General features: G+C 44.4%; 1 protein-coding gene across 4 annotated transcripts in view; it reads right to left on the bottom strand.

Annotated features, from left to right (window-relative positions):
• The window catches only part of LOC143963883 (dipeptidyl peptidase 8-like), a 70,366-nt gene that overhangs the window by 10,025 nt on the left and 45,296 nt on the right, over positions 1–15,045 (bottom strand). For all 4 annotated transcript variants that reach the window (XM_077473620.1, XM_077473621.1, XM_077473623.1 and 1 more), the window contains exons 13-19: positions 14,057–14,209; positions 10,046–10,181; positions 9,668–9,813; positions 8,342–8,488; positions 6,012–6,164; positions 2,371–2,513; positions 2,052–2,163 (exon numbers count right to left, since the gene is read on the bottom strand). In XM_077473620.1, coding sequence (XP_077329746.1) covers positions 2,052–2,163; positions 2,371–2,513; positions 6,012–6,164; positions 8,342–8,488; positions 9,668–9,813; positions 10,046–10,181; positions 14,057–14,209 — 990 coding nt within the window. The remainder of the gene's footprint in view (positions 1–2,051; positions 2,164–2,370; positions 2,514–6,011; positions 6,165–8,341; positions 8,489–9,667; positions 9,814–10,045; positions 10,182–14,056; positions 14,210–15,045) is intronic.

Raw genomic sequence — 15,045 nt, 5'->3', positions numbered from 1 at the left:
CCCCGTTTTAACCACTTGCTCATTGGGCACATATAGCCTCTTCCTGCCCAGGGCAATTTTCAGCTTTTGGCGCTGTCACCTTTTGAATGACAATTGTGCGGTCATGCTACACTGTACCCATATAACATTTTTATCATTTTTTGCATACAAATAGAGATTTTTTTGGTGATATTTAATCACCACTGGGTTTTTTATTTTTTTGCAAAACAAATAAAAGACGGGAAAATTTTGCAAACAGGTTATTTTTCTCCTTCATTGATATGTGCTAATGAGGCTGCACTAATGATTGGCCACTGATTGGCAGCACTTACCCCCCTGGGGGGCAGGGGATCCCAGCAGGGAGCAGGAACGGCTGAATTCATAACATGTTACATATTCAGGGTTTAACATGTTATAAAAAGTTATGCTTTAAAGGTAAAAAAAAACCTTCATGCTGTGGCCACTAAAATGCAGTGAAGAGGAAGTGGGGGGGTGGGCCCAATCCCGCTGTGTAAGTCTATGGAGAGCGCCTCCATAAACACACAGGTCAGGAGCACGCAGACCACGTTTTTCCCCTATAGTGAGATTCTGGCTATGGTAGACATAAAAAGAAGAGGAGGAGGAGCCAAGGACTAGCATACTCACGAACGTATTGTCCGTTGAAACCCAAGATTGGGCTGCAAAACTACTTTCTAAGTCCGCCGGACTTTACGCTGAAAAAGTCAGCTGAAGCCCACACACGATCGGATTGTCCGGTGAAATGCGGTCCGGCAGACTAAGTCCGCCGGACAATTTGATCGCGTGTACGCGGCATTACATGTTTGTTATTTTCATTTAGAAAAAAAAAAGTGACTTTAGTAACACTAACATTTCAGATTGGTCACATTTAAATTAAGCAACACAAATCTGATGCACACTGATAAATATGGTCCTTCAAATGACATATTCTGTGCTGACAGCCCAGAAGTGGTCAGACCACCGCTCTAGAACATCCTTAACTTCTTCACAACCGCGCTATAGCCGAGTAACGGCTACAGCACGGTCGCACATTTCCAGGAGGGCGTCTATTGACGTCCTCCCGGGATCACACTTCCCGTGTGCCCTCTGCGGCAAGCATCGGCAGGGATCAGTGACAAGCTGATCACAGAGGGATCATCTACACCGATAATCAGGGCACTGATCATCAGTGTCCTAATGATTAGTGCCGCCCCAACAGTGTCCATCAGTGCTGCCAATCAAAGCCTATCAGTGCTGTTCAGCAAAGGAAAAAAAAAGTACCAATTTACAAAATTTTATAACAGTAACTAGAAAAAACTTTTTGTTTTTAAAATGTAAAATTAGTTTTCTGTTTGTTTAGCAAAAAAAAAACCCAGTATTGATTAAATACCACCAAAAGAAACCTCTGTTTCACATAAAACAATAAGGCCACTTTCACACTAAGGTGCTTTACAGGCGTTTTAGTGCTAAAAATAGCGCCTGCAAAACGCATTTCCCGTCACTCCATTGTAAAAGCCTGAGTGCTTTCACGCTGGAGCGGTGTGCTTGCAGGACGCGAGATCACTTTGGCAGCGGCGCTACATGGGCGGTAGAAAATGGAATAAGGACGGCTGCACTCCAAAATAATGCCTTTATTGAATAAATCTTAATCCATACATCAATCAGAGACACAGGTCCAGGTAAAAATTGACTCGTTTCGCACCGTTAAAGACGCTTAATCATAGCTACATGGGCGGTATTAACCCCTTCTTTTAAAGGGGGTTAAAAGTGCCCGGCTAAAACGGCAGTAGAGCGCCGCTTTACCGCCGATGCTCTCCCCGCCCCCAGTGGGAAAGTAGCCTAAAAATTATATTTGGGTACAGTGTAGCATGATCGTGCAATTCTGAAAGTGTGACAGCGCTGAAAGCTGAAAATTGGCCTGGGCAGGAAGGGGGTGAAAGTGCCCGGTAGGTAAGTGGTTAATAATTTGCAATACGTCAGAGCTACTATAGTTCTCGAAACGCTGCACCGTATTGGTAATGATGGTTATAACATCCACCAAACTTGCTTTCTTCAGCACAAGCCAGAACACTCACCTGTAAGTCATACGGTTTCCCGCTGCGCACCAAAAAGCTAAGCAGGATGCTCGTGTGAGCAAAGTGCACATTTTCATCCAGGAGACCATGCAAGAGGAGCAGACGACTTGGGCTGTAAGACATTATTAAAATACACTATTTATACAATCCCATTCTGCGTAGCAATCTGTCAGTAATATACACAGACTCCCAAATCAGTAATACATGAAATATAAAGCATCAAAAAAGAAAAAAAAAAAATGAATTAAGATGGAAAATCTTTCAAAAATAAACATTATGCTGTATTTTCAGCTATTTTTTTTTTTTGCAAAAGACTTACTCTGAGGGGAACTTCTCAGCCTGCATCGCCACAGAGCCCAGGTAATAACCATGCTCATTTTGGTCAGGGTGGCCCATATACCGCTCTGTATATCCCGTGTCGTAAAAGATCCAAAGCGTCACTGGAGCTCCAGCAATGGCCACCTGAGATGCAAAGGAAAGACATCATTAAAAGGAGAAGTTCACAAGTTAAAATTGTAAAATAAATAAATGCACATATTTGTGCAAGTAAAAAAAATGTGCATGTATTTTTTTTTTTTTTTTTTACTAGGAGCCTGCAAGGCACTGCATCGGAGATCAGCAGATCATAAATGCAATGTCTCTTGCAGACTACCAGTATAAGCTGTCTGCTCATACCTCGCACAGACAGGCAGCTACACTCTGACAGGAAGCATCAATGAACTGCCTAGAGCGCTCAATAGCTCCCTTGTAGTTCATTGAAAACTACAAGCCGACAGGGGAAAAAGGCTGCCGGGACTTGTAGTTCTCCCATTCACAGGGCTCTGCGAATGAATGATGCAATTGGGAGGGCAGAGCCCTGCAGGGCCACATTTTTTAACCACTTGAGATCCGCGCTATAGCCGAATGACGGCTACAGCGCGGATCTCCTTTTCTGGGACTACGTCTATTGACGTTGTCCCGTGAACGAGCGGCCTACGCGCTCTGTGATCGGCAAGTCAATGAGACTCGCCTGATCACCGATCCGTGCAAGGGGTCGATCCCGACCCCTTATCACGTGATCAGCTGTCAGCCAATGACAGCTGATCATGTGATATAACGGAGCCGGTAATCGGCTATTATTCCTCCTCGCGCTGTCAGAAAAAAAAAAAGCCGATCACCGGCGGCCGTGATCGGGACATCAGTCCCGATCACGGCCAGCCCTGCTAGTGCCCACCTGCCCCCTGCCAGTGCCCACCTGCCCCCTGCCAGTGCCACATTAATAAAAAGTAAGTGCCCCCGTCAGTGCCACCCAGCAGTGCCCATAGTGCCACCCAGCAGTGCCCACAGTGCAACCCAGCAGTGCCCACAGTGCAACCCAGCAGTGCCCACAATCTGTCTCAACAAAGGTGCTGCACCCCAGTGCCACATATCCGTGCCCATCAGTGTCATCTACCAGTGCCCAGCAGTGCTGCCCATCAGTGCCCAGCAGTGCCACCTATCAGAGCCACCTATCAGTGCCCATCAGTCCCATCTATCCATGCCACCCATCCGTGCCACCCATTCGTGCCACCTTATCTGTGCCCATCAGTGCCCATCAGTGCCGCCTTATCTGTGCCTATTAGTGCCGCCTTAACGATGCCTATCAGTGCCCACCAGTGCAGCCTATCAGTGCCCACCAATGCAGCCCATCAGTGCCCACCAGTGCAGCCTATCAGTGCCGCCTCATCAGCGCACTTCAATGAAGGAGAAAAATGACCTGTTTGCAAAATTTTATAACAAACTATTAAACATGATTTTTTATTTTTTTTGCATCTTTTTTTGTTTGTTTAGCAAAAAATAAAACTCCCAGCTGTAATTAAATACCAACAAAAGAAAGCTCTATTTGTGGGAAAAAAAATGATAAAAATTTCATTTGGGTACAGTGTTGTATGCCCGCGCAATTGTCATTCAAAGTGCATCAGCGCTGAAAGCTGAAAATTGGTCTGGGACTGAGGGGGGTTTAAGTGCCCAGTAAGCAAGTGGTTAAAGTGTGACAGCGGATACAAGGAGAAAATCCCCCGCTTTATGATACAACGGGAATTGGGAGGGGTGTTGCTGCAACAGTAACACGTTACACCCAAGAAACTATTAGATAAGCACCTGAACGACCGCAACTTACAGGGATATACAATGTAATACTGACATATAATCACACACATAGGTTGGACTTGATGGACTTGTGTCTTTTTTCAACCTCACCTACTATGTTACAAAAGGTGAACCTATCCCTTAAATCGGCGGCCCCCAACCTTTTTGGAACAGGAGGCTGGTTTCACAGCAGCCAATTTCCCCAGGGACAGAGGGGGGAAGGGTTTGGGGATATACACGAAATCTGTACTTAGCACCCCTTTATAGCACAGTCCTCCCTTTGTGAAGGAATCTAATGTACATATTGATAATCAGAAAATGTCTATTTGCTTAGGTGTATACATGTTTTTATGCAACTCCTTACTTATTATGTAGTATACAGATTGTCTCTCTGTTTGGAATTAAAGATGGTGGGTACCCCCTGCTTCCCACGCGTTAGAAGAATGCATATGAGATAACAGAACCAACTTCAACCAAACTTCAAGCATCAAGTTTCTCCATTTCTCTTGTATTTTAACCAATAAGATGTACCTATTAGACTGACATAGCAATGACGTATCTTTCTGTATAAAATATTAACACCGCCCAGAAATAAATCAGAAGTTAGAAGTAACCGAGCTGAACGTGTCTCAGAGAGTATTTACTTCTAATGTGCATGCACATTTATACTTTTTAATTAGAAACAGCAGCAGATAACCTTGAACTAGATTGTAGTTCTTATCCATTTCAATTGGCGCCCAACGTGGGGCTCCAACCGAAGGGAGACCGCATTCCAGGACTGAACAGCTGGCCAAATCAGAGAAGGGGGTTAAGCGCACAGCCCTAAGAGTACGGTAAGCATATTTATTCTTACCACTGTACGACTTCTCTGATTGGGCCGGTTGATTTTGTCTCTCGTTGGCTCCTTTAGATTGTTCAAAGAGGCAGGTAACTTATTTCTCGCCTGGGGCTGTTTCATATCCATTTCACCTTTATAGGAGTGTCCTCAGTTTCCCCTTCACATCACAGCCCCACTTTATAGTGCAGTTTCGTTTACATTATTCTAACAGGGACGGCTCTGTAATAGGGGCACTGTGATGTAAAGAGGACTGCACTGTAAGGATTACAGTGCTCCTTTACAGTGCAGTCCCCTTTATATGACAGTGCTCCTAGCAATCACACCCTCCTCCATCACAGTGCCCCTGCAGTCCACCCCCACCCCCCCCCTTTCCTCCCTAACATGGCACTTCCCCATTCTCTAATGTCTGCCGCTCCTGCACAGGACTCCTACCTTTGGCAGGGCAGAGGCTGTGATCAGTCCGAATATCCTCTCCTGGCTCCCCCACCCACCTAACAATGTCATCCTATTAGCAGGGCAGAGGGCGGGAGGAGCTCTCCATTCCTTTCTGCAGCTCCTCCTACTCCCTGCCCTGCTGATTGGATGGCATTGTCAGTCGGGTGGGTGGAAGAACTGGGAGAGGAAAAACAGGCATTGCCTCACAGCAGGAGGTAAGCGCAAACTGCAGTCTGTGATAGCCCTGTGCGGACCGCGGTTGACACTCATCTCCTGCTGTGCGGCCTCGTCATGAGCACTCCGCAGAACAGCACTGGTCAGCCGCCTAGGGGTTGGGGCACTGCTTTAAATGACTTACAATAGGTAGATAAAAAAACATTACAGATGCATATTAGGGGTTATAAAATGCAAAGCCACAACAAGAAAAAAACAAAACAAAACAAATTCTAGAGAAACAAATGCTAGCAATAAATGGCTAAATAAAGACATGTATCAACAAAAATACAAATGAATATTATTCAAATACAGAGATACAGTTAGTTGTCACTATGGCACAAAGCAAAACATTCAGAGATATTTACTTTAAATATGTCAGGTCGCTGGATCAAGGCCATAAGGGAGAGGTAACCTCCATAAGACCAGCCATGGATTCCAACTCTATCGAGGTCTATGAAGCTGTGCTTAGCAGCCAGATACTGCAGCCCCTCCACCTGATCTTCTATCTCCACTTGGCCCTAGAAATACCAATAATTGAAGGGAAAAGTGTGAATAAGAATGAGATAGAAGGTGAAGAGGAAATAAATGTAGCTGGAAATGTTCAATTCTAAAAACACATGCTGCATTTAAAACTCCACCAGAGATCATGGGCAGGTGCAAAGCTGTACCATAGAGAGACTAGACAGAACTTATAAGATAAAATCAATAAATGAAAAAACTCTGCGCAGCCCCCCCAAGGAGTACCATTCCTACAAATAACAAAATCATCGCAACACAATTCTCCACATTCACTAAATGTTGCTACAAAGCACTAAAATGTGTTCTCACATTAACCAGTTGCTGACCGCAATACCACATATATATATATATATATATATACATATACATATACACACACTTTGCAGTTTGTAAGGGGTTTACCAGGGTTATAGCTAAAGATATCAACCGTAACCCCCGGTACTGGCAGAAAGTAAATACATTTTTTTTTAAAGGCAGATTAACATTTTTTTTATCTTTTGCTTTTAAAAAGGTAAAGAAGAGATTTGGGGTCTCTTTGACCACAGATCTTACCATAAAGAGGACCTGTCATCCTTATTTCTATTACAAGGGATACATTCCTTGTAACAGAAAAAAAAAGTGTATAAAAATAATTTACAGTGCCCCTATATTTTTGCGCTTGCACGCAGTAGCGTATGCATGCGTAAACGGTGCTCGCACCTCACAAGTGAGGCATCGCCGAGAATGTTAGAGCAAGAACAATAATTCTAGCGCCAGACCTCCTCTGTAACTCTAAACAGGTAAGCTATAAGACCCCTTTCACGCCAAGGGCGTTTTGCAGGCGCTATATCATTAGAAATAGCGCCTGCAATCCGCCCTAAAACAGCTGCACCATTGTCCGTAGTGTGAAAGCCCGTGGGCTTTCACACTGCAGCGGTGCGCTGGCAAGACGTCAGGAAAAGTCCTGCCAGCAGCTTCTTTGGAGCGGTGAGTTTACTGCTCCTCCACCGCTGCTCCCCTTTGAAATCAATGGGGCAGCGCTGTAATACCGCTGGCAAAAGGCCGCTATTGCGGCGTATTGCCGGCGGTTTTAACCCTTTCTCGGCCGCTAGCGGAGGTAAAAGCGCCCCGCTAGCGGCCGAAATGCGCCGCAAATCCGACGGTAAAACACCACTAAAAATAGTGGCGTTTTACCGCCGACGCTATGGGCGGCGTGGTGTGAAAGGGGTCCAAAGGTATTTAAAGCGTCGCCTATGATGATTTTTTTAAGTACCGTAGTGTGTCACCATTTTAACGAGTGTGCGCTATTTTAAAGTTTGACATATTAGGTATGTCTTTACTTAGCGTAACATCATCTACCACATTATACAAAAAAAAAATTGGTTTTTTTTTTTATTCATTCGCAAAAAAATTGCATTTTCAAAACTGCTGTGAAAATATGTGACACAAACAATCATGGTTTTATTACCTAGGGGGGAAAAAAAAAAAGTAAATTTGGGGGTTCTAAGTAAGGTTGAGCTCAGGCGTGTTCGCATACGCCACGTGCAGAGCCCGCCAGGAAGTCGGCGCAGTGCTGCGTTAATCACAGGCAGTGAGACATTTCCTGATCTCTGCAGCCACGCATCGGGGCAATATCTCACTGCCTGTGATTAGCGCAGCGCTGTGCCGACTTCCTGGCGGGCTCTGCACGTGGCGTATGCGAACACGCCTGAGCTCATCCTTAGTTCTAAGTAGTTTTCTAGTAAAAAAAAATACTGATTTAAACTTGTAAACAAAAAGTGCCATAAAAAGCCTGGTTCGGCATGTGGTTAAACACAAAAATCAACTTATCAACTGCTGCGCTACATTAATATAATCTTAATCATCAATATCACAAAAAATATATATATATGTATATATATATATATATATATATATATATAATAAATGAATCGTAATTTCAATATAATATGTATGTAGAATATAATCTGTATAAGATAAATTTGCAAAACTCATACAGACTTAAACCCGGGCACTTGCCTCATTTTTAAAAAGTAGTTAAATTATATAGTTATCTACTTCATTTTAACAGACCGGTAATTAAATTTATAGAAAAGTATGGAAATTGTCTGTTTTTTGTCATTCACATATGTGCCCAGACGTACACTTGAAAAGAAGAAAGCCCTTCCAACTCCACCTCCCCACCCCCCCTTCTTACCATCTTGTACTTAAATGCGCCTTCAAACTTCAAACCACGGTGACAAGAACCACGATTATCAAGGACTACAACTACATAACCAAGAGAAGCGAGGGTATTCAGCCGGAAATACTTCACTCCCTTAAATCGATTGTTAACTAGTTGAACCTGGGGAAAATATAAGGAAAAATAGCATTCTATGAGATTACATCTACTGCTCTTGTACATTGAGACTCCCTTTTCCTTCATGTCATTCGTCCACCTATCCGCCTCAGCCAACCAGAGGAGGCCTTATATTAATTCATAAAATACGAGGCTTCCTGTGAATGGCAGAGCAGTGCTCCGTCCGACTTTGTTCCAGGAGTGGGACAGGAAGTCCCCGTACCGCTGCCGGAACACAGCGTTGTATACTGAATGTAGCTCATGCTCCATACAGTTTATACAGCAGCTGCATGCGTTAGTGAAGGAAGTTATTTTAAATGATCACCTTGTAAAACAACCAATTCAGTTTAAAATACAAATGAAAGGCAAAACACTTGTGTATAGACATAAAACATTATAAATACCTTTTTTTCACATTCCCTGTTCTCAGCTGCATAAGAGCTGGGGGAGGAGAAGCAGCAGCAGCAGCACACTGAGCTTCCCAGTAAATGGCTTTGCTGTGGGGGCGTGTTAGGACAAGTCTGATCATTGGCGGAGAGTACACCGAGTTCCCAGCATAGCTAAAGAACTGACCACTGAATGCTCCCCGCCTGCTTAGTGTGGTCAGTTTTTAATAGGAAAGCAGAGGGACTGGCAGGAACACCAAGAATTTCACTCAGAGGAAGCAATACAAAGCAAACTGGAGACTCTCTAGTATAAGTACATTGGACAGCAGGTACATATCAGGAATATGATGTTTTGGGTTAACAAATGCTTTAAAGGATATGTAAACTTCTTTTTTTTTTTTTAAAACAAACATGTCATACTTACCTCCTCTGTGCAGTTGGTTTTGCACAGAGTGCCCCAATCCTCCTCTTCTGGGGTCCATCAGCTGCGCTCTTGGTTCCTCCTCTTCTTGAGTGCCCCAACGGAGATGTGCCCTCCCTCGGGGCACCCATGCGGACGTGCTCCCATGTCCTGGTGCTGCGTCCATTGACACAGACAGCGGGGCTCGGCTCCACCCCTGGCTCCTGCGTCATTGGATTTGATTGACAGCATCAGGACCCAAGAAACCGGCGGGAGCTCAAACAATTTCCATGATTTAAAGTTATTGAAAAAGAACTACTGTTTTCAGCGCCTTAGAGTCACTGGTAGTACTAAATGTGATCAGGTGTATCACTCAAAGAAGATATTACAAAGTCTTACCTGTGGTCCTCCATAAATGTAAAGGACAGTAGGGTATTTCTTCCCTGGCTGTAGCTGATGAGGCCGATACATCATGCCATAAATAGTAAATCCTGTCCGACTGGGGAAAGAGAACATTTCTGGGGCCACATACCCAGGGACAGCTCCTGAGTAAAAAAAGAAAAAAAAAAAAAAAAAAAAGAAGAAGAAAAAAAAAAGGTAAACGAGGTGTAAACGTTCAGGAAACAGGAACTGTGCTTTACGGCTACAATTGTTAGATACTTGACAAAACCAACATTACTGGTGTTTGTTTGCAGGATCTTTCAGCTGGGATCTATTATTGCAGTTAATAAACCATTCTCCCTATGATCAAAGACAGGAAATATTTAGGCATCTTACCGGGTGACTCCAGAAGAGTGGCCCAAAATTCCTTGTCCCTCTGGGAGGGATCGGGCCCAGTGCCTTTTATTTTAAAAAGATGTACTGCATGTGGAAGGGTTTGGCTGCTGAAGCGGCTGATGAACATATCGCAGTGCTGCATGGAAGATAAACACAAGGCCATATTGGTCCAGGTTACATACATCTTAAATACAATGTTGTAGGGATGAACATTTTGTTCATATATGCAGAAAAACAAAACAAAAAGTGCTATAAACAAATCTAACGACGAATCGCTGAATACAATAACCAAGCTCTACTGCCGGTGATGCTAATCCAAGGCTGAAAAAAGATGATCGTGGCTGGGGTGTGCAGTTCCTCAATACAATAGATACGAGTCAGAAACATTGAAAATCTTTACTGGCTACACAAGTACATTCAGTAAAACAATGCTAACACGATCCGGCCGCTGTGGCCTTAGGCTCCATGCACACTGAAGCTCAAAAAAGCTTTTTCTGGACGCCAGATTGCTGACAGTAAACTCTGGTTGAAAAACTTGCTTTTAACAGCGTTTTGTACTAGCGTTTATTAGCGTTAACGTTTATGGGCGTTTTCAATAAAAATACACAGAGGACACTCCAAAAATCTCACAGTGCATTCCAAACTCCCACAATGCATTGAAAAAAATAGAATGCCGAACACTAAAAGCCAGCAGCTACAAATACTGCAGCGCGCTCGCGATGTCGGCACCCGAAGCCGATCTCTCAATCGTCTCTCGGGTGCTGGTGCTGCCGCCGCCATCTTGGGTATGGGAATCAGGAAGTGGAGCCTTTCGGCTTCATTTCCCGGTTCCCTACTGCGCATGCGCGAGTCACGCTGCGCAATAAGGATGGTCCCCGCTGTCTCTGGGATCCGTGTGTTTCCCAGCAGGCAGCGGGGGGACTTTCGGAAAGGGGCGTAGATTCTGCGGAAAGGGGCGTACCTTCTGCAGAATCTACGCCGGAAGTGAGTGCAGATACCTGTACTGTACAGGTACCTGCACCCCCCTCCCCCCTGAAAGGTGCCAATTGTGGCGCCGGAGGGGGGGGAGGGTTCCAATGAGCGGAAAGGTCCACTTTAGGGTGGACCTCCGCTTTAAAGCTAAAAAACGCCCATGTGTGCATGGACACATAGGCTAACATAGAGTGGAATTTATGGGCTTTAAAAAACAAAAACAAAAAAAACGCCCAAACTCCAATAAACTGCAGTTTATAAGCTCCAGTGTGCATGGAGCCTTACTCATAGCATGATCTCCTGTCAATGTTATCCTATCAGCAGTATTATGTACATCTCTGCAATACATGCATATTTACCTATGTTTTATCCCTTTAACCACTTTCAGACCGGACCATTTTGCTGGTCAATGACCAGAGGTCTTTTTACAATTTGGCACTGCGCTGCTTTAACTGGTAATTGCGCGGTCATGCAATGTTGTACCCAAACAAAATTTGCGTCCTTTTCTTCCCACAAATAGAGCTTTCTTTTGATGGTATTTGATTGCCTCTACGATTTTTATTTTTTGCGATATAAACGTAAAAAAAACGCAAATTTTGAAAAAAAATTATATTTTCTAATTTTTGTTATTAGAAAAATCCAATAAACTCAATTTTAGTCATACATTTAGGCCAAAATGTATTCAGCCACATGTCTTTGGTAAAAAAAAAGTCAATAACTGTATATTTATTGGTTTGCGCAAAAGTTGTCACATCTACAAACTAAGGTACGTTTTCTGGAATTTACGCAGCTTTTAGTTTACGACTGCCTATCTCATTTCTTGAGGTGCTAAAATGACAGGGCAGTACAAAACCCCCCCAAATGACCCCATTTTGGAAAGTAGACCCCCTAAGGAAATTGATAAGTGGCATGTTGAGCCCATTGAATATTTTATTTTTTTGCCTCAAGCGATTGAATAATGACAAAAAAAAATTTATATATTTTTTTTACACAAAGTTGTCACTAAATGATATATTGCTCACACATGCTATGGGCATATGTGAAATGACACCCCAAAATAAATTCTGCTGCTTCTCCTGAGTACGGGGATACCACATATGTGGGACTTTTTGGGAGCCTAGCCGCGTACGGGGCCCCAAAAACCAAGCACCGCCATCAAGCTTTCTAAGGGCGTAAATTTTTGATTTCACTTCTCACTACCTATTACAGTTTTGAAGGCCATAAAATGCCAAGATGGCACAAAACCCCCACAAATGACCCCATTTTAGAAAGTAGACACCCCAAGCTATTTGCTGAGAGGCATGTTGAGTCCATGGAATATTTTATATTTTGCCACAAGTTGCGGGAAAATTACAAACTTTTTTTTTTTTTTTACACAAAGTTGTCACTAAATGATATATTGCTCACGCATGCCATGGGCATATGTGAAATGACACCCCAAAATAAATTCTGCTGCTTCTCCTGAGTACGGGGATACCACATATGTGGGACTTTTTGGGAGCCTAGCCGCGTACGGGGCCCCGAAAACCAAGCACCGCCTTCAGGCTTTCTAAGGGCGTTACAGTTTTGAAGGCCATAAAATGCCAAGATGGCACAAACCCCCCCCCAAATGACCCCATTTTGGAAAGTAGACACCCCTAAATTTAGGGGTACACTAGTGAGACTAGGTAATAAATGGCGGGTGCCCTGAAACTATAAAAAAATAACTAACCAACCAGCGTCACCTGTAACAGTTATATGGTGATCACTGGTGAAAGGGTTTACTAGGGGGCAATCAGGGGGCTTTATGCGGTAGTATATGGGGGTCCCTGGCGCTATAAAAAGCTGCGGCGAACCTAAATGCCTACCTGCCTAACTAGCGTCACCTGTGACACTAATACAGTGATCAGAAAAACGATCGCTTATTAGGCTGGGTTCACACTGGAGCGATGCGGGAACGCCACGAATCGGCGGCGGGTTCCCGCATCGCATGCCTCACGGCGGCAGTTCACACTGCCCTATGCGAACTGCTGGGAGTGTCAGTGAAATGTTAATGACACCCCCAGATCAGTTCGCATATCGCATTGCGATCTGCAAACTCGGATCGCATGGTGTGAACACCCATGCGATCCGATTCTGCTGCGGACCAAAAAAAGGGTCCCGTGCGAATTTGCGGCGGGTGCGGCGAATGGCTGAACTCGAATCGCACAGAGATCGGATGTGATTTGCACTGCAATTGGTGTCACTGTGACTGGGGGGGGGGGGGGGTGATCGGGGGGTAAAGGGGGGGTGTGAGTGTGCCTGGCATGTTCTACTGTGAAGTGTCCTGTTGGTGCAACTCACCGATCCTCTCTCCTCGGTGCCGGAACGAAAAATACCGACACGGAGGAGAGATTACATCACTTCATCTCCTGTGTTTACATTACAGGAGAGGAAGTGATGCAATGCTTCACTTCCATTCGTCAGGAGCGATCGCGAGGGGGTGGCCATGAATGAATGGCCGCCCCCTCATCCCGGATCGCTCCTGCACGGATACCGACCGCCGCTGGCACCGGGGGGGGGGGGGGGGGGGCCCGATCGGGCCCCCCACCCGCGGGAAGGCAGGGACGTACATGTACGCCCATATGCCTGCCCGTGCCATTCTGTCGACGTACATCGTCGTGCGGCGGTCGGCAAGTGGTTAAACATGCTGCATATACAGATAAATAACAGTTGATGTTCCAGAAATATAGTAAGCCCCTACCTTCCTCTTTGACAGCACAGTGTATTTTTGGCTCTAAATTGTTAAGCATGGGGTGTCAGCCCTGCCTACTTCAGTTATGATGCATTACAAAGAACACAAACCTCTCCACCAAAACCCTTGCTTGCACACAGGCAGAGCACAAGAAGTTTACAACTTACAACATGTGTGCCCAAATCAACAGGTAATATTTGCACTTATTGAACAGATATAAAAAAATAAAAAAAAACATTCAATGGTATGTTTAAAAAAACCAAAAAGGGAGAGAATAAGGGAAGTGCATTGTTTGGTTTTACATACAATTTAATGAAGCATCTTACCTTACTAACACAACAGGAATGGGAATAGCCCAGGTCTGTGAGTCTTGTCACCTCTCCAGGAGTCTCATAGCTGGTAACATACAAATGGTGTTCTAGGGGGGTGTCTTTTGTAGCCTCAAAATAGACCAACTTATTGATCTCATCCACCCGAATCTAAATAGATAAGCAAAGTTATTGTGAATCCCAAGTAATGAAATATAGCTAGACAATATACAGTGGACATTTACAAGGGATGCAACAGGTGCATCCAAGGACTAGAAATGGTAATTTAATCATTAAATCAGGGATTAAAAAACGTATGCAAAAGGTTTGCAAATATGCTACAAATACAGCTAATGCAGGTAAAAATAGGATTTTTATAACGGCTTACCTGCAAAATCCTTTTCTTGGAGTACATCATGGGACACAGAACACCATAGTAATAACTATATGGGTTATATAGGCACCTTTAGGTGACTGGACACTGGTATAACCAAAAAGGAAACAAGAAGTGCCCCTCCCTATATACCCCTTCCCATACCGGGAGTATCTCAGTTTTTGTAGCAAAGCAATATATATTCATATTCCAATAAGAGGGGAGGGTCCTCTGTGTCCCATGATGTACTCCAAGAAAAGGATTTTACAGGTAAGCCGCTATAAAAATCCTAATTTCCTTTATTGTACATCATGGGATACAGAGCACCATATTGATCACTAGGGGTGCAACGGATCGTTACCGATCTGTGATCCGAACGGGTCGCCCCGTTCGGATCGGCACAAGCCGCGATCCGCAGTCTCAGCCTTAGGAAAGGCCGCGGCTTCGGCCTAGTTCTGAAGTGGCGACCATCTTGGTGCACCCATCGGCGTTTACAATGTGATCGCTCCGTCAAATGATGGAGCGATCACTTGTAAACAAACGGGCGTCATGATGACGCCGGGTTCTCTCTCCCCTCTGTGTACAGATCTGTACAGTGGAGGGGAGAGATCAGATGGCAGGAGCGCTGTGGGCT

The sequence above is a fragment of the Lithobates pipiens genome, unplaced genomic scaffold, assembly GCF_037356315.1.
Source record: "Lithobates pipiens isolate NorthernLeopardFrog02 unplaced genomic scaffold, aLitPip1_a1.2 Scaffold_8, whole genome shotgun sequence".
Lineage (NCBI taxonomy): Eukaryota > Metazoa > Chordata > Amphibia > Anura > Ranidae > Lithobates > Lithobates pipiens.
This window is presented reverse-complemented; position numbering and strand designations above follow the sequence as displayed.